This window comes from Symsagittifera roscoffensis, chromosome 3 (assembly GCF_963678635.1).
Source record: "Symsagittifera roscoffensis chromosome 3, txSymRosc1.1, whole genome shotgun sequence".
Taxonomy (NCBI): domain Eukaryota; kingdom Metazoa; phylum Xenacoelomorpha; order Acoela; family Convolutidae; genus Symsagittifera; species Symsagittifera roscoffensis.
This window is the reverse complement of record NC_087064.1, coordinates 11,389,207-11,409,313: the sequence shown is the minus strand read 5'-3', so window position 1 is coordinate 11,409,313 and position 20,107 is coordinate 11,389,207. Positions and strand designations below refer to the sequence as shown.

The following is a 20,107-nucleotide window of genomic DNA, read 5'->3' as shown; positions in this document are numbered from 1 at the left end:
AGACTTGTCTCTGGAAGCCAGGAACATACAGACACAAAATTGTGCACCTATCCAGTGCACAGTTTGGCCTCGTAATGACACAAGCACATAAATGAATGAAGTAACCGGGAACCGGAAAACAATCATGAGAGTCCCAAAACAACTTCAATGCAACCTACTGGATGAATTCCTCTTTACTAGCGAATAAATAAGATTAGTTGTAAAAAAAACACGTTGACAAAAAGGATGAGTTCATAGAAGCTACCATGGTACTACGAACACAACCAAAAAATATTGAGAAATTAAAATGCAAAAAATCAATATTTTTGGTTTATGGAAAATTGCTAGTTATACAATTTCCATATATGAAAAAATACTAATCATAGACCTTTCATGCAATTTTCTGTACGTATGGAACTGCATGGAAAGTGTATGACTAGCATTTTTCCATATATGGAAATTGTATGACTAGTATTTTTGGTCATCCCGAGCACTGATGTGAGCAGCCTTTTAGGAGATTCAATATCAATGGAAGCTAATTCAGCCTTGGGTTAAACTGGGAACTTCTAGAACTTGACAACTCTTTGATTTGAGCAACTATTTTTGTTTTATTGAAAATTAAATTTTTTCTTAGTTCTGAAAAAGTGAGTTTCACAAAGCGACCAAAAACAATTTTTACTGCTCTTTAAAAAAACTTAAAAAATAATTTTAAAAATTAAACTATAGTTGTGATCATTTCCAATTTTGTAAACAGTTTCTGTTTTTTGGTTTACGCTACGAGAAATTTTTTTTTTAAAAATATTTCATTTTAGAAAAAAGTTGGAAATTTTTATTGGTTTTAGTTTCAACCTAAATCAATTATGGTCTAGAAAAACATAACTGATCTAAGCTAAAATAACCACTACGATTTTACTCCCCTAACTTATCTTATCTTACTTGTTTTCGGTTTTGTGAAAATATCATAATGAATAACCAGTTAGTTCCCTAGTGCTTAAAAAAAATTTCGTTCCTAAACAAACATTGCATGAGATTGATTAAATAATATCGAACTTTTCGTTATAAAACTTCAAATGTTATCACTTCTAAACGAACCTTGTCGAATTGACTTTGATGGCAAGAAAAAAAAACAGACGGTTCGGGCAAATATATTTGTTTTTCAAAATATAATTTAAATATTGCTTAGGGTTTTGTAAAATTCTGGACATAGTTTTTTTCAGACAAATTTTTCTCATATTTTTGTGTAAGCTAAAATTTCTTTTCTTCTATAACATAAAAAAGCACAGAGGTCGTTCAGTCACAAAAAAAAAGAAAAAACCAAAAAAACATCGATACGTTCAACCAAAGTATGGCATAAGAACAGTGAAGGAATAAAAACTTCTGCCTACGGAATCAATCAGACAAGATGTCGAGTGCGGTCTTTTTGGATTGTATAGAAAATTCAATCCAAGTTGACCGTACCCAAACTCTTTTCTGATTGACTCAGTAGGCAGAACTTTTCATTCCTTTACTGTACTTCTGCCCAATTTTGACTGAACGTACAGATGTTTTTTGAGTTTCTTTTTCCGTTTTTTGTAATTGACCAACCAGCAAATGTGTGCTTTTTTGGCTGATAATATCTTTATTGAGTTTTAATCTGATATCAATGAAGAAAAAATATATATAAGGTTAAACAAAGTTTTGAAAAAAAAATTTGTCCAAAAAAATATGAGGAGAATTATATAAAGCCCTAAGCAATATTTAAATATAAATAAAAACAATTTTGCCCGCATGGTCTGTTTTTCCCTGCCACGAAAATCATTTGTAAATTAAATTAATATGGCTGGTATAAAAGTGAAAATATTTGAATTGAACTTTCTATACGAGAAGGCCTGATCACAGAGAAATTGAGCATCCTCAGTAACCGATACAATGAATCTATCTAGTGTTTTAACAAACGTTTCTTGAGGGGTATAAAGTTTTGATGAATATGTCTCAATCGCTCCCTGTAACTTGGAAGAGGGCTGTTAAAACTGTCTGACCTGGGACCTTGTAAACGTTCGAAGAAACTATCAATTTCATTTGTGTGAGCAATACGATTAATGAGAATCAGCAACTTGCTGTTTTGTCAAATGTATCAAAATTTTGTCAGATTTCGTCTGCTGCATTTTTTACTTGTTGATATCAGAAACATTTAGAAAGATGTTCATTTAGACTATTCCCTCAACCCTGACAAGTCTTTGACGCAATTTCCTTACTTTTTGGGCCAAAATAACGTATCGAAGAAATTTTCAAAAAGATTCAAATTATGAGCTTTGAGACTCTCAGAACGAGGAATGCTTGTAATAATACAGCACAAAAAACGAGAAAAATAATCGGTCAGTTGATTTTCGGTTTTTGAAAATTGTTTTTAGTTTAAAGGTTCAGATGAAACAGAGTCCTTATTAACATTAAGAAACACTAGAGCCTATGAAACCTAAGTAGTAAATGTTGGTGCAATTCATTCCAGGCCTCAAAATTACCTTCATTTTTTAAGATAGTAAATAAGTTTTCCCGTGTTTTAGGATAGGAAATAAGTTTCCTCAAGTAATGAGTTAGAGAATAGGATTCCAATATATCAAAAAAGGTTGTAGGTTTCAGTTTTTTTGACGGTAAGTTTGCTTAAAATATTAAATTTTGTCAATTTTTTAGTTTGACAAAACAGCTTCGTTTGAAACTTTTTTACCAGCGTTAATGACATATGCTTTAAAAATTATAGATTTTTTGATATTTTAAATTGGAAAAAAAACCATTCAAAAACAGTAGTCTGCGATTTGTTAATCTAGTTTTACTCAACTTTACTTCAAAATGTTTTTCAAAATTAAAGGTTAAGAACGCATTTTATAGTATTTGTCTTTTCATAAAAGGTAGAAATAGCTCAGTCATTTTTTAAGTTGTTCATAAGCTGCACCATCTTGGTTAAAATTTTTAGATACTCTTTTAGTTGACTTTTGATTCACTTTATTCAGATTTTTGGAAATGAAAATGCTTTTAAACATGCTTTAAAGCGATCTAGACAGTAACTTGTCCTCTTTCAATCCATTCATCTCGTTTGCTGGCAAGGATAACTCCTTTTGATATTTTATCCGCCAAAGCCAAATAGAGAGAATCGGTGTTCTCTATTTGGTAATCTGTAGCAAAACAAATCTCTTATCATTGATTCATATATTTCCCAACATCGTTTCTGGTGAGAAGAAAAATTGTACTAATAGGCGGAATATTGAACAATTTGGCTTTAAGCTCATCTGGAACATTGAGATTGCGTAGCATGTAGACGTGTTGTTTCGTGTAAAATATTTTGCAAGTTTCAACTGTAAGAAAATGGTTTCTAAAGTGTTTTCAAATTTGTAGCAACAATTACAATCCCACATTTCTTCAATTCTGCTATGGAATATCCTTTTTTTCTGAATGTATATTTTCCTTTTTCTTCCAACTAATCCAGAAAAATGATTCGGTTCAAGCAAACAAGCGTCAGCAAGCAAATTTTGGTTAAAAGAGAAGAAAAAACAATATCAGCAGTTGGAAAAACTGTTATTCACGAGGTTGAAAAGATTGAGATGGTAGCATACTTAATACAATGAAAGGTATGGCGTTGTAACTTAGATAAATACTTTGACATAGCAATTTCGACAAAGCAGCTGAGACATTTTTAGCTCTGTATGTTAATCAAGAAGTACAAATGTCAAGAGGCCGTCATACAATCATAATTGCGTTTCTTGCAAAGGCACGAAATATACAAAGGCACGATACTAGTCTCAGCCAACCATACTTCAAACGCTTTCAAAGAAATGTCAAAATAATTGGGAGATTTTGTTTGCCGAGGGTGTCAATGTAAAAAAAAAGTGATTAATTTCAGTCTAGATTTGTGATTAAATCTTTCATCCTCTTAAGCTTTTTACATTTGAATCTTAAATTAAAGCAGTGTGACTTGGATTATTCGTTTGTAAAAAAAATTGATTTTCATAATATCAGAAAAACTGGGATTTTTTTATTTTGCTTTGCAAAAAGCTCCATTTTTTTCAAAATTGGCTGCACTTCAGCTAACTCAGTGTTGAGAAGCTACTAAACAACGTCCTACTCTCTTTCATGAGTGTTGCCGTCGTTCAAGATTGCTGAAAAAATTATCCTCCAGCAGTAGCTGCTTTCCATCGAGATTGTAGGGAATATGAAACCACTCGCATAGAGAGTATCTATTTATTTCACTGGTTTTGTACGCTATAAGGAACGAGTCTAAACTAGAAACTCCACTCAAACGATTTGCCAGAAGTTCATTATCAATATAACTAAAAGTAACAAAATCAATGGTTTTCTTGATAACTGTAGGTCAGTTTTCTTCACATTGATTACGAAAAATAAAATAAGATTTGAGGTATATTGTTTTTCGAATTGCAAAAAAAATCATTTAACTGAGTTTTGAAGCTGCAAAAGTGAGTAGATCCATCTGTTTTTTCCTCATCCTCTATGCAATCGTCTTCGTATTCACTGGCTTCAGTTTGCCTTATTTCTTAATGGTGCTGTAAGTTGTGCTTTTTCGCATTGTTCTAAGGTCACACTCTTCTGAATTTGTATCGCACCTCTTTAGGCAAGATTTCCAGTTTGCCACAAACTCAATATTGAGGGTTGTGGATCTTTTTTGATACAGTTTTAGGAATATCATTTTTTTTGTCGTATAAAAATGTTGTCTATAAAAATATTTGTCTAGTGAATAAAAATTTTTTGAGCTTTTTAAATTATGAAATCTCAATATTAATTATTGATACCGTGATTGTAATTTTTTTTACTTCTTTCTCAACTATTTGTAAGTTATCCATGGAAAACCTACAAAGTTTTTTGGAACATGACAATACCACGGGTTTGTATTAAATTGTTTGAAGACTTTGTTTTGGGTTGTTTCTAGTTTAGTTGTCCCATTTAGTGAGCTGCAACTCCTCGAAACAAACACTTTCTATGTCATTCTATGATTGTTTGATGGCGTGTTGGGGGGATGCTTTTCTCAAAAAAGAGAAAAAACTACCCCTAACACAAATATTCCGTTACTTTCGTTACGAGAGCGATACAGCAGTTTTCTAATGTCTAGAGATGCGGCCGAGAAAAGGAAACTTCCAGGCAATAGTTCATAGAAGATTTGTCTATAGTATGATTTTGGAATTGTCTATTCACATGAGAAAGTAAAACAAGACTGCTCGTATCAGGGCGAAGCCCTGAATGTTAACATTAAAAAAATTCAATGAAATAAAACAAAATGAAAAAAAAAAATTTCAAAAATTTGGAATTTTTTATGAAAATCATCCCCCCACACGCCATATAAAGTACCAAAAGAGAAATTTCGTTCCTTGTAACAAACCAATTATGGCAAATAAGCTTCTTTTAACCAATTTGGAACGATTTCTAAGACGGATTAAATCTCGGCTTACGCGTTAATAGCGCGAAATATATCGAGCGTTAATTGTCCCAAACTGGTCAAAATCGCAATCTTCAAACCCCCATAACTTTACGAAAAATGATCACAGGTGAAATATCTTTTCAAATTTGAGCTCAGGACAACAATATCTTTCGAATGATATAAAAAGATTTCGTCAAAAATGGCTAGGTAAAAAGTCGAAATTTGTCTGAAGAAAAAAAACCCACCCCGAGCACAAAATATTCCGTTACTTTCGTATCAATTGTCGAAACAATTATCTGGTGCGAAAAAAATCTAACTAAAGACATAATTGGAAAATTGCAGCATTTACAGGTAGCAAAAAAATTACAGGCAGAAAAAAAAAACGAGGCAAACTGTGAAAACCAAAAACTGAAAAACGTAGATATATACTAATTTTTTTTTGCAATTTCGATGCGATAAAAACACAAAGAGCTGGAAACACAAAGAGTTTGAATCTATCATCGGCAAACGAAGATGGAAACGATATTGTTCTAGTTGCTTAAAAATCTTTCAATTTATGCAACTTGCCAAAGTGACATCAGATATGACTTCAGACCTATTATCAAGTGGAGTTTTTCCCGGGTATGTGCTTCGCGGAATATAAAAAAACCATAAGCGAGAAGCGGGTTGAATCCCTTAATTGTTTCGTTGAACTGAAAGGCTTAATGCAAAACAATTTGTTGTTATAACACTGTAACAGGAGCAATTGCATCAATTCTACAAAAAAACCCGAATGACACTTGAATCTTCATATTTTTAATTCTGTTAGAAAATTTATGAAAATTAGCGGTATAATTTCACGAAAATAAACTTATGCAGCAAGTTTAGTTTGGGATGTAATAATCTAATCATTGAAATTTCAAGTTTTTTAGAACAGAATTTATTTTTTTCGATTTTTCAGTGGATTTTGTAGCCTTTTTCACATCGTTTCTGATAATTAGATTCTAGAGTTTTTGATAGCTAGATTCTAAACAATTTATCTGAGAAAACAAACAGTAGAAAAAACTCTTCTTCTATGCAAAAGCTACGCAAAAAAGTCTCCTTGAGTTTACCTTTTGGACATCTTGACTTTCAATTTTTAAAAACTCAAAAATTATTCCAAAAGAATCTGTTTTCATTCCACTTTCTTACCATTGGGCAAACTAAATCCTCACAATTTTGCCTTAAGCTAATATTGCAAAATCCCTCACATGCCCGATATCTTTAGCGCGCCCGATGATCTTAAGCGCTTTTTTTAATCCTATTTAATCTTATAGCGGGGTCCACCAACCCCGCCATAGGGTTAGCAACAACATTCCTATAGCGAGTAGTAATTTATTTTCAATTCCAGCATTATATACTCAAACTGACAAATGATTCTCATCAGTTAAGCGAAGAGCTCAATTCAATTTTTTAGACGTGAATGAATGCAATACACCGGGTGTTTGTGGAACCAACTCCGAGTGTGTGAATTTGCCTGGAGCATACAACTGCCAGTGCAACGATGGCTATTTTTCAGAATCTGGGGACAACAAAGATTGCACAGGTTAATTATTTTAATTTATCCACAACCAGCCTGTACTGGAGTTTCATGGATAGTTATATTGGTTTTCAGTTGTAAAGTCATTCTCAATAAAAAGGTCATCAATTATAACCGATCAAAACAGGTATTAAAATCTAATTTTTTTTCCAAATCCAGAATTATTGATTTGGAAAAACAAATAAGATTTTAATACCTGTGGAAAATTACTTATTGGGTTATGACCTTTTGGTTATACTCATAGAGTAATTTGAAATAAGGCACACCGTCTGCTCGTCACGATATCTTATTTTTGGCCGGATAGATTCGTGCAACTTCTTAGTCTAATACCAATCTTAATCTTACTCTTATATCTCCTAGTCTCAATAGATCTAGTGTATACTGGCTTGCGCGGGTCCGTTTCTCTGTAGTAGGCAATTATATTCTAAGTTTAATTCAAATTGCTCTGGTGCTGAAACTACAAGTAGTTTCAGCACTTACAAAAAAGTGGGTTGTTAGTTGATGGAGTATGATTGGTTAGTATTGGATATTTTATAGATATAAAAATCATAATAATAACCAAAAACAAAGTCCAGTTTAGACCTGGTTCCACCTATCCGGGTCTTAGAGAGTTTTTGTTTTCTAATGGTCCAATGTAGTGGATGGTGGATGACGCTGTTTTTCTTTTAGAAGTTGCGAGCATTTGATTTCTCTGATTAGGGAGAAGGGCCGTTATCCGGATTTGGACGAATTAGAATCGTGGTTATGTACTTGTTGTTAAGTTGTTGTCATTGATCGCAACAGATCTGAGGTCGTATCGAGACTTCTGATCGGTTGCAATGAGGTGCTTATTTGGTTAAGTAGAGAGCGACAGTGCTCCAGCCCAGTTTGGATATAGCATGAAGTTTGACTTTCGTGTGAAGTTACTAGTGATTTGGATATGTACGCGTACTCAACATCGAGATGTCCATTGGTTTGTTTCAATGGGTTTCTTTTGCTGCGATGCCAAGTCGTACTTTAAATCTTTTGATTGTAGCGACTGTAGGCAGCAAATCGAGTGTGTTTGCCACTACGTAGTTGGAGTGTGATTGGGTTGTCAACTTCCTTGCTGCTCGTCTTTGGGCTGTATGAGATCTATATACTGCATTGTATTATTTACTTATACAAATCTTTGTTAATTTCGTTTTTAGTTATGATCTTGTATTAGTAGTTATCGCAAAAGCGTTTTTGTTTTAATTCGGTTATTTTTAAGAGTCACTCACCCTTGAGTAACTCTTGTCAAAAATAAGAGTGTGGTCATAAAGCGTGGCTGTAGCACAGTGGGTTAGGCCGGCTATAGAGCATGCTCATGAAGTTCTCTCTGGTGGGTTAGGCTAGGAGTGGAATATAATTTCATGCTCTCGTTTTGTCGAGTCTTTTCTGTGTTCAACCTTTTATGCCTTTTTGTTACTGGAAAAAAGTTTTCAGTTTTTTATTTCGTTTTTCTTTTTTGTAGATGATTGTGGGTGATCGTGCGGTGAAGACTAGAGAAAAAGGGAAAACATTTATAGAGAATAGTTAGTTTTGTTCTAATTTGTTTGTATAATTTATTTAATTCATATTTACCTTAATCATCTGCGAAGAATCCATGGTGAAAACATCGTGGATGATATCCGATGATGTTAGTAGTTTAGCTATTAAGCGAATGATATATTTATTTTGGAGAAGTGGACAAAGCAATTCGAGTGCTTTAATGATTTTGTGTTCTTCAGTGTTAGTTGAGAACTCATATGGTTTATTTTGGATGAGGTTACAAAGTTTGTAGTTACATTTGGTGTTATGGATGAGTTCTAGGATCGAGACTTCGACGGGCTGTAGAGAATTTGTGTGGGACAATTAGTGGGCGGGATTCGTCTACGTTGAAGGTCTTGGTTAAGGGGCAGAATACAAACATCTGGGTGATGGGATTATAATTGCGGAGATGCCTTGTAGTTTAGTAATTTTAATGCAACAAGTGAAGTTGAGAACGAATGGTATATTTGGAGTTAAAGTATTGAAATATCTGATGAATTTGTTGGGATGGTGTGTTATGAGTGTAATGATGTTGGATGAATTTATGGTAAGTGTAAGTGTGCGTTTGCTTAGTACGTAACATTATGTCGTGTGAACAGTGCAAATCACGTTCTTTGGGTGTGAGGAAATGAAAAGTAAGTGAAAAGTTGTTAAATTTGTTAAATTATGAGTCATAAGCTTGGTTGTCACAAAGTGCTGCTGAAATCACGTGATCGTACTTGTTATCCAGAGCATTGAGGCTGAAAACGTATTATGTTTTAATGAAAAATTTTTCTGTTAGTTGAGGGTTAGCATTTCTATCAGTATCTAAGGAGGTGTATTCATTTGCTCTCATAATATGATGATCTTAGTGATCGATGGAATACTGATTAGATTTGGGTCCGGTGAATCTAATAAGTGACTGTTGATATCCGATTTGAATAAATTGTTTTGGAGAGAGAGCTGTTGTTAAATGGTAGAGTTGAGTGCTGCATTGTTCATTATCATAGGGGTGTTGTATAGTGGAAGTGACAGTGGATTAGTACAGAGATAAAATGATTTCCATGAAAGTGTTGGGTATAATACGTGTTCATTTACACAGTTAGGTTATTCATTGTTAGGGTCTGAGTAAAAATAAAAGTATTGTCGGAAAAGGGTTAACATACATGAAGAAATTTTTTGGTGTTAGTGTGAAGTGGATGTTTTACGATTGATTGGGCTGATTGAGAGTGAGACGGAAATGGGGTATGGGGGAATTTTCTTTTAAGGGTTCTATGGGCTCGGTTTGTAGTCGAGGGAGTTGGGTTTGACGAAGGAGTTGGGGTTGATGGGTTCGATGATGTTATGGAATGTCAGAGTTGGTGAATGGTTAGTCTTTGAGGGTCGTGGGTGTTACGTCAGTAAGGCAAGACGGAGTGGAAGGAGGTTCAATTTTTATTTGACAATGAAGAGGTTGACGAGGGGGTTGGGAAAATGTAGATGGGCTGGGTTCTGAGTTGGCAAATTTGTCAGGGGTTTCGATGTTTGAATTGTTAAATTGGGAAATAGTGTTATATACAGTGGTGTTGGAATTAGTATCTGAATCCATGCTGGATGAACTGTTAGCATGAGATGATCCAGGTGAGGGAAAGCAAAAAGTAGTATGACAGGAAAATTGCTTCGAATGTTGGCTGGATAAGAAATTGAGCGATGGAGTGATCCAATTTGGCGGCTCATCGTGGGCTAAAAATATGATTGTTCTGAGAACAAAAATTTGTTATGTGTGGCTGTTCTATGATTTGTTCATATGTTTCGTCTATATTCAGTCGGTTTTAGACTGTGTGTAATCGCGTTTTGTTGGTAACTATGTCTTGAAGAGATGTGCTCTGTCAGGGCTATATTTCTAAAATTTTGTGATACTAAGGATAATGGATGATTATGACTTATTGTTTGTAATTGTGGTGTAGTAGGCGTTGTATTTTTTTGTATTGTTTTGAGAATCCTTATATGTATTCGGTGTTGTTGATAGTTTGTATTGTATTCTTTTAATTGAGCGTCTAAAAGTATTTTATTAATAGATGTGGAAGAAATTCCAAAAAATCCTGCAAAAATTATGCGTGCTACGCTGCCTTGTTTGTTTACTTGTATATGTATTGCGCGCGTATTATAGATTCCTTTTAGTATTGACAGAAAGAAATCCAATAAAATTAAACATTGCGTGTAATATAGTCAATCTTTCAAAGATGTAATGAGGCCATCATAGAAAGGCAAGAAGTTCGTTTTTCAAAGTTACGAAACTGAGAATGTTTAAAATATCCTGTGGTCTATGTTTTTCCTCATTTAAACAAATGTAATCTTTGATGTCCTTAAAATATCCGCCGTAGTTTTGTGCGTAAATTTCTGAAAAGCCTGTTGCTTCTGCAAGTTTACGTGAGTTTTGATCTATGGATTGTCGCTGTATGGTGTCCATTTTTGTGATTAGTTCTTGAAATTGTTGTGTACTGATGTCATGTTGAATGTCTGATTGAGAGTATATACATATTGACTGTGTTTCATTGTTGGGGTTTCGGGCAATTGCTCTAATACTTTTTTGTGAAAACTTCTTTAATGGTTGCATAAGTGTAGGATATGGTGTGAGAAGGTAATATTTATCTTCATCAAGATTTAATTGTACTACATTGTGGCTGTTTTCTGAACCACATGGGACGGCTGTATCCCAAAAATAAGTTCTGCGTGAGAGTGTGTAAACAAAATATACTTAATTTTTTTAATAGAATATGGGAACTCTCTTATTACATCTTTTATCTTCAAAAACATATAATGGTGATACTTTTTTGGTACAAGTGTAATACCATAGTATCTTTCCTTCTTAGTCAATAAAATTTTATCTTTTTCCTGATAATAAATATCCTGCATAAGGAATTTTCAATACTACAAGTGCAAAAGATTGTAAAATTTGTGTTCTCTCAAGTTCGCATAAGTTATGCAGTGTTTCAAGTTCTGATAAAGACATTTCTTGAAAAATTCTACTTATTGCGTAGTCTAGTTTCATGTCTGGGTGAATGTCATAATGGATTGCGCCGAAATAATTGTTGTTCATCAGTTATAGTTCTTGTAAACGTGTACTGTCTTTGTCTTGTGGTTTAAATTTTCAACCAGTTCCTTCTGTGCTTTTTAGATGAATTTTCGTCATTAGTTGAAGCGTGAGGTGTTGCATAGTGTATGGTGATTGATTTATCTGTATTCATGTTCATGTTCGTTCATGTTGTATGGTGGTTGATTAGTGATGGTGATCTTGTATTAGTAGTTATCGCAAAAGCGTTTTTTGTTTTAATTCGGTTATTTTTAAGAGTCACTCACCCTTGAGTAACTCTTGTCAAAAATAAGAGTGTGGTCATAAAGCGTGGAAGTAGCACAGTGGGTTAGGCCGGCTATAGAGCATTCTCATGACGTTCTCTCTGGTGGGTTAGGCTAGGAGTGGAATATAATTTCATGCTCTCGTTTTGTCGAGTCTTTTCTGTGTTCAACCTTTTATGCCTTTTTGTTACTGGAAAAAAGTTTTCAGTTTTTTATTTCGTTTTTCTTTTTTGTAGATGATTGTGGGTGATCGTGCGGTGAAGACTAGAGAAAAAGGGAAAACATTTATAGAGAATAGTTAGTTTTGTTCTAATTTGTTTGTATAATTTATTTAATTCATATTTACCTTAATCATCTGCGAAGAATCCATGGTGAAAACATCGTGGATGATATCCGATGATGTTAGTAGTTTAGCTATTAAGCGAATGATATATTTATTTTGGAGAAGTGGACAAAGCAATTCGAGTGCTTTAATGATTTTGTGTTCTTCAGTGTTAGTTGAGAACTCATATGGTTTATTTTGGATGAGGTTACAAAGTTTGTAGTTACATTTGGTGTTATGGATGAGTTCTAGGATCGAGACTTCGACGGGCTGTAGAGAATTTGTGTGGGACAATTAGTGGGCGGGATTCGTCTACGTTGAAGGTCTTGGTTAAGGGGCAGAATACAAACATCTGGGTGATGGGATTATAATTGCGGAGATGCCTTGTAGTTTAGTAATTTTAATGCAACAAGTGAAGTTGAGAACGAATGGTATATTTGGAGTTAAAGTATTGAAATATCTGATGAATTTGTTGGGATGGTGTGTTATGAGTGTAATGATGTTGGATGAATTTATGGTAAGTGTAAGTGTGCGTTTGCTTAGTACGTAACATTATGTCGTGTGAACAGTGCAAATCACGTTCTTTGGGTGTGAGGAAATGAAAAGTAAGTGAAAAGTTGTTAAATTTGTTAAATTATGAGTCATAAGCTTGGTTGTCACAAAGTGCTGCTGAAATCACGTGATCGTACTTGTTATCCAGAGCATTGAGGCTGAAAACGTATTATGTTTTAATGAAAAATTTTTCTGTTAGTTGAGGGTTAGCATTTCTATCAGTATCTAAGGAGGTGTATTCATTTGCTCTCATAATATGATGATCTTAGTGATCGATGGAATACTGATTAGATTTGGGTCCGGTGAATCTAATAAGTGACTGTTGATATCCGATTTGAATAAATTGTTTTGGAGAGAGAGCTGTTGTTAAATGGTAGAGTTGAGTGCTGCATTGTTCATTATCATAGGGGTGTTGTATAGTGGAAGTGACAGTGGATTAGTACAGTGATAAAATGATTTCCATGAAAGTGTTGGGTATAATACGTGTTCATTTACACAGTTAGGTTATTCATTGTTAGGGTCTGAGTAAAAATAAAAGTATTGTCGGAAAAGGGTTAACATACATGAAGAAATTTTTTGGTGTTAGTGTGAAGTGGATGTTTTACGATTGATTGGGCTGATTGAGAGTGAGACGGAAATGGGGTATGGGGGAATTTTCTTTTAAGGGTTCTATGGGCTCGGTTTGTAGTCGAGGGAGTTGGGTTTGACGAAGGAGTTGGGGTTGATGGGTTCGATGATGTTATGGAATGTCAGAGTTGGTGAATGGTTAGTCTTTGAGGGTCGTGGGTGTTACGTCAGTAAGGCAAGACGGAGTGGAAGGAGGTTCAATTTTTATTTGACAATGAAGAGGTTGACGAGGGGGTTGGGAAAATGTAGATGGGCTGGGTTCTGAGTTGGCAAATTTGTCAGGGGTTTCGATGTTTGAATTGTTAAATTGGGAAATAGTGTTATATACAGTGGTGTTGGAATTAGTATCTGAATCCATGCTGGATGAACTGTTAGCATGAGATGATCCAGGTGAGGGAAAGCAAAAAGTAGTATGACAGGAAAATTGCTTCGAATGTTGGCTGGATAAGAAATTGAGCGATGGAGTGATCCAATTTGGCGGCTCATCGTGGGCTAAAAATATGATTGTTCTGAGAACAAAAATTTGTTATGTGTGGCTGTTCTATGATTTGTTCATATGTTTCGTCTATATTCAGTCGGTTTTAGACTGTGTGTAATCGCGTTTTGTTGGTAACTATGTCTTGAAGAGATGTGCTCTGTCAGGGCTATATTTCTAAAATTTTGTGATACTAAGGATAATGGATGATTATGACTTATTGTTTGTAATTGTGGTGTAGTAGGCGTTGTATTTTTTTGTATTGTTTTGAGAATCCTTATATGTATTCGGTGTTGTTGATAGTTTGTATTGTATTCTTTTAATTGAGCGTCTAAAAGTATTTTATTAATAGATGTGGAAGAAATTCCAAAAAATCCTGCAAAAATTATGCGTGCTACGCTGCCTTGTTTGTTTACTTGTATATGTATTGCGCGCGTATTATAGATTCCTTTTAGTATTGACAGAAAGAAATCCAATAAAATTAAACATTGCGTGTAATATAGTCAATCTTTCAAAGATGTAATGAGGCCATCATAGAAAGGCAAGAAGTTCGTTTTTCAAAGTTACGAAACTGAGAATGTTTAAAATATCCCGTGGTCTATGTTTTTCCTCATTTAAACAAATGTAATCTTTGATGTCCTTAAAATATCCGCCGTAGTCTTGTGCGTAAATTTCTGAAAAGCCTGTTGCTTCTGCAAGTTTACGTGAGTTTTGATCTATGGATTGTCGCTGTATGGTGTCCATTTTTGTGATTAGTTCTTGAAATTGTTGTGTACTGATGTCATGTTGAATGTCTGATTGAGAGTATATACATATTGACTGTGTTTCATTGTTGGGGTTTCGGGCAATTGCTCTAATACTTTTTTGTGAAAACTTCTTTAATGGTTGCATAAGTGTAGGATATGGTGTGAGAAGGTAATATTTATCTTCATCAAGATTTAATTGTACTACATTGTGGCTGTTTTCTGAACCACATGGGACGGCTGTATCCCAAAAATAAGTTCTGCGTGAGAGTGTGTAAACAAAATATACTTAATTTTTTTAATAGAATATGGGAACTCTCTTATTACATCTTTTATCTTCAAAAACATATAATGGTGATACTTTTTTGGTACAAGTGTAATACCATAGTATCTTTCCTTCTTAGTCAATAAAATTTGATCTTTTTCCTGATAATAAATATCCTGCATAAGGAATTTTCAATACTACAAGTGCAAAAGATTGTAAAATTTGTGTTCTCTCAAGTTCGCATAAGTTATGCAGTGTTTCAAGTTCTGATAAAGACATTTCTTGAAAAATTCTACTTATTGCGTAGTCTAGTTTCATGTCTGGGTGAATGTCATAATGGATTGCGCCGAAATAATTGTTGTTCATCAGTTATAGTTCTTGTAAACGTGTACTGTCTTTGTCTTGTGGTTTAAATTTTCAACCAGTTCCTTCTGTGCTTTTTAGATGAATTTTCGTCATTAGTTGAAGCGTGAGGTGTTGCATAGTGTATGGTGATTGATTTATCTGTATTCATGTTCATGTTCGTTCATGTTGTATGGTGATTGATTGATTCTGTAATCCTTGTTCGTTTTTGTCAAGAATTTCTGAATATTGTGTCTTATGAAGTGGTTTGCTGTATTTACAAGCGATTTCTGTTTCTGGGTAAGTTTGGGAACGTGTCAGTTTGTTTTCGATATTGTGAATCTTTCTAAAGTTAAAACTATTTTGTCTGATTTTGTCTGAGTTTACTTATTCAAAATGGATTGATTCAATGAAATATTTTTGGTGAAGTTTCATCATTCTATCGTGTATTTTTGCTACTTGAAATGTGGTACATATGTCTTCGTGGAACCAAACAATAGTTGCTTGTGTTCGTGTAGTGGGATTGCAAGATCCTTGGTCAATTTTGCAAGGGAGTCAGGTTTCTTGACAAATTATGGTGTCATCTTTTAAATCTCGTGTTAGTTGTACTTTTTCAAGTTTTATTTTCCAATCAAAAAACATTTTTTCTTGATATCCTTAATTTTTAGTATCTGCTTTACAAATTGAGGGATTGTTTATTCCGGTATGTGGTGTCCAAATTTTTTCATGGAGATCATAAGTTATTTATCGTCTAACTTTATATGGCCTTGGTTTCTTTCAAGTTCAGCCTGATGTGCAGAGTCTGGGAAAACTTGAAAAGTTACTAATTTTCTGTTTGTGATTTTGTTTGATGAAAGTTTTAATCGGCTATGTTCGCTTTTACAGCCATCAGGGCTGAGATATAAAAGTCTTTCGATATCTTTTTGGTCGAAAGATTCATGATCTCGTCTATTTTTATTTCCATTTGAGACTTGAGAACAATGTACTTTCTTTTCGGAAAACGTCGCTGTGAATTTATATCCAGTTATTAATGTTATAGCACGGACTTTTCAGTAAAGTGTAGCTATTATGTTTGTTGTTTCTATAGCTTGTGGTTCGGATTTGCATTGAGTTACTTGATTTATTGCATGCTTGTGTAGAATTTTTTGTTCATTTTCTTCACAATAATAATGTGAGACTAGTAAATTGTGAGGACCTGTTCTAAGGGAAACGTTTTTATGCTTTTGTGCTTCTGAAAAAATAAAAGGGGGAAGGTTTTGAAAAATTAGTATCCTCAAAAGATACATGTGTAGGATATTTCCAAGTGTCTTTTTTGTGTATCTATCGTATTTATAGATGATTTCTGTAGTGATAAATGGGGGGGGGGAGGGTAAAGATTGAACTGTTATATTTGGGGGAGCTAGGGGTAAGGGGTAAGAGATAGCGAAATATATTAATTAGTTTTTTTTGTGATTTCAAATTTGAGTGTTAAGTTATCTTTTGTGAGTATTTGTATGTTATGTTCATGTATATCTTTGTGAATATCTTGTCGATTTTAAAATCTATTTAGTGCCCAGTTGTGTACTCTATTGCTATCTACCTGTTGTCCAAATAATGGAGGGGCTGCTACGAATGTATTCCAATCTAGTCGTAGGGATATTTTCTTTATTGAATGTTCTCGATATCTAGCGTCGAGATTTGTAGAAAAATTTGGAGGAAATGGTGTTGTTGAGGTTTGACTTAATGAAGCGGTTGAGGGAATTGAAAGTGTTTCCGATGAGGTTCACATTCCGAAAGATGTGTCAGATGAGATGTCTACGGGATCATTCACTAAATTTGGTTCACCTTGAGTGAAGGCTTGTGTCGTCTAATATGTGTCATCCAATTTGGGAGATGTTACGTGGTAGCTGGGGGAGGGAAAGGATTTTCACGAAATTGTTCGGATGTGGGAGTTGAACATAAGCAATCTGATGGTATGTTTGAGATATTTTGTTGTTTTATGTGGTTGGGGATGTACTTTGGATTGTGCTATTGGAAAGGTCTAGAGGATTTGATTATGGCGACTGAGGTATTTTGAATTGAATTCTGGGGGTTTGAAAAAATACTACTCTGTCTTGGATGTATAACTTGTCTATCTGTTTCGAGCGTTTCTTGATTTTGGCTCAGGTGTCTTGAACTGTTAAGGTCTTGTTGGAGAGGGGGGTATATATTATAAACTGGTTCGTATTGTGGTTCGCTTAAAGGTGCCTGTTGAATTACTGGTTCTAAAGGTTCTGACAGTTTGGATAAAGCATGAAGTTTGACTTTCGTGTGAAGTGCCTAGTGACTTGGATCTGTACGAGTACTCAACATCGAGATGGCCATATTTTGAGTGTAGTGACTGTAGGCAGCAAATCGAGTGTGTTTGCCACTACGTAGTTGGAGTGTGATTAGGTTTTCAACATCCTTGCTGCTCGTCTTTGGGCTGTATGAGATCTATATACTGCATTGTATTATTTACCTATACAAATCTTTGTTAAATTTGTTTTGAGTGATGATCTTGTATTAGTAGTTATCGCAAAAGCGTTTTTTGTTTTAATTCGGTTATTTTTAAGAGTCACTCACCCTTGAGTAACTCTTGTCAAAAATAAGAGTGTGGTCATAAAGCGTGGAAGTAGCACAGTGGGTTAGGCCGGCTATAGAGCATTCTCATGACGTTCTCTCTGGTGGGTTAGGCCACGAGTGAAATATAATTTCATGCTCTCTTTTTGTCGAGTCTTTTCTGTGTTCAACCTTTTATGCCTTTTTGTTACTGGAAAAAAGTTTTCAGTTTTTTATTTCGTTTTTCTTTTTTGTAGATGATTGTGGGTGATCGTGCGGTGAAGACTAGAGAAAAAGGGAAAACATTTATAGAGAATGGTTAGTTTTGTTCTAATTTGTTTGTATAATTTATTTAATTCATATTTACCTTAATCATCTGCGAAGAATCCATGGTGAAAACATCGTGGATGATATCCGATGATGTTAGTAGTTTAGCTATTAAGCGAATGATATGTTTATTTTGGAGAAGTGGCCAAAGCAATTCGAGTGCTTTAATGATTTTGTGTTCTTCAGTGTTAGTTGAGAACTCATATGGTTTATTTTGGATGAGGTTACAAAGTTTGTAGTTACATTTGTTGTTATGGATGAGTTCTAGGATCGAGACTTCGACGGGCTGTAGAGAATTTGTGTGGGACAATTAGTGGGCGGGATTCGTCTACGTTGAAGGTCTTGGTTAAGGGGCAGAATACAAACATCTGGGTGATGGGATTATAATGCGGAGATGCCTTGTAGTTTAGTAATTTTAATGCAACAAGTGAAGTTGAGAACGAATGGTATATTTGGAGTTAAAGTATTGAAATATCTGATGAATTTGTTGGGATGGTGTGTTATGAGTGTAATGATGTTGGATGAATTTATGGTAAGTGTAAGTGTGCGTTTGCTTAGTACGTAACATTATGTCGTGTGAACAGTGCAAATCACGTTCTTTGGGTGTGAGGAAATGAAAAGTAAGTGAAAAGTTGTTAAATTTGTTAAATTATGAGTCATAAGCTTGGTTGTCACGAAGTGCTGCTGAAATCACGTGATCGTACTTGTTATCCAGAGCATTGAGGCTGAAAACGTATTATGTTTCAATGAAAAATTTTTCTGTTAGTTGAGGGTTAGCATTTCTATCAGTATCTAAGGAGGTGTATTCATTTGCTCTCATAATATGATGATCTAAGTGATCGATGGAATACTGATTAGCTTTGGGTCCGGTGAATCTAATAAGTGACTGTTGATATCCGATTTGAATAAATTGTTTTGGAGAGAGAGCTGTTGTTAAATGGTAGAGTTGAGTGCTGCATTGTTCATTATCATAGGGGTGTTGTATAGTGGAAGTGACAGTGGATTAGTACAGTGATAAAATGATTTCCATGAAAGTGTTGGGTATAATACGTGTTCATTTACACAACTAGGGTATTCATTGTTAGGGTCTGAGTAAAAATAAAAGTATTGTCGGATAAGGGTAAACATACTTGAAGAGGGTAAACATACTTGAGGGTGAGACAGAAATGGGGTATGGGGGAATTTTCTTTTAAAGGTTCTATGGGCTAAGGAATTTTCGGTTTGTAGTCGAGGGAGTTGGGTTTGTTGAAGGAATTGGGGTTGATGGGTTCGATGATGTTATGGAATGTCATAGTTGGCGAATGGTTAGTGTTTGAGGGTCCTGTAATTGCTGCTGTAGTGTGATAATATTATCAGTTCATTAGCTAATTGTAGAATTACAGGGCTGTTGGTGTCGGACTTGTCACTGGTCAGGGGGGAATATGTGGGTGTTACGTCAGTAAGGGAAAAGGGAGTGGAAGGAGGTTCAATTTTTATTTGGCAATGAAGAGGTTGACGAGGGGGTTGGGAAAATAAAGATGGGCTGGGTTCTGAGTTGGCCAATTTGTCAGGGGTTTCGATGTTTGAATTGTTAAATTGGGAAATAGTGTTATATACAGTGGTGTTGGAATTAGTATCTGAATCCATGCTGGATGAAGTGTTAGCATGAGATGATCCAGGTGAGGGAAAGCAAATAGTGGTATGACAGGAAAATTGCTTCGAATGTTGGATGGATAAGAAATTGAGCGATGGAGTCTTCCAATTTGGTGGCTCATCGTGAGATAAAAACTATGATTGTTCTGAGAACGAAAATTTGTGGTGTGTGGTTGTTCTATGATTTGTTCATATGTGTCGTCTATATTCAGTCGGTGTTAGACTGTGTGTAATCGGGTTTTGTTGGTAACTATGTCTTGAAGAGATGTGCTCTGTCAGGGCTATATTTCTAAAATTTTGTGATACTAAGGATAATGGATGATTATGACTTATTGTTTGAAACTGTGGTGTAGTAGGCGTTGTATTTGTATTGTTTTGAGAATCCTCATATGTATTCGGTGCTGTTGATAGTTTGTATTGTATTCTTTTAATTGAGCGTCTAAAAGTATTTTATTAATAGATGTGGAAGAAATTCCGAAAAAT

The 20,107-nt window shown here is 34.6% G+C and overlaps 1 protein-coding gene across 2 annotated transcripts in view; it reads left to right on the top strand.

Moving 5' to 3' along the window:
• Positions 1-20,107, top strand: part of LOC134842077 (fibrillin-2-like) — a gene marked incomplete at its 5' end in the record, with an annotated part of 60,149 nt that overhangs the window by 13,020 nt on the left and 27,022 nt on the right. For both annotated transcript variants that reach the window (XM_063858236.1, XM_063858235.1), the window contains 1 exon segment: positions 6,813-6,941. In XM_063858236.1, coding sequence (XP_063714306.1) covers positions 6,813-6,941 — 129 coding nt within the window.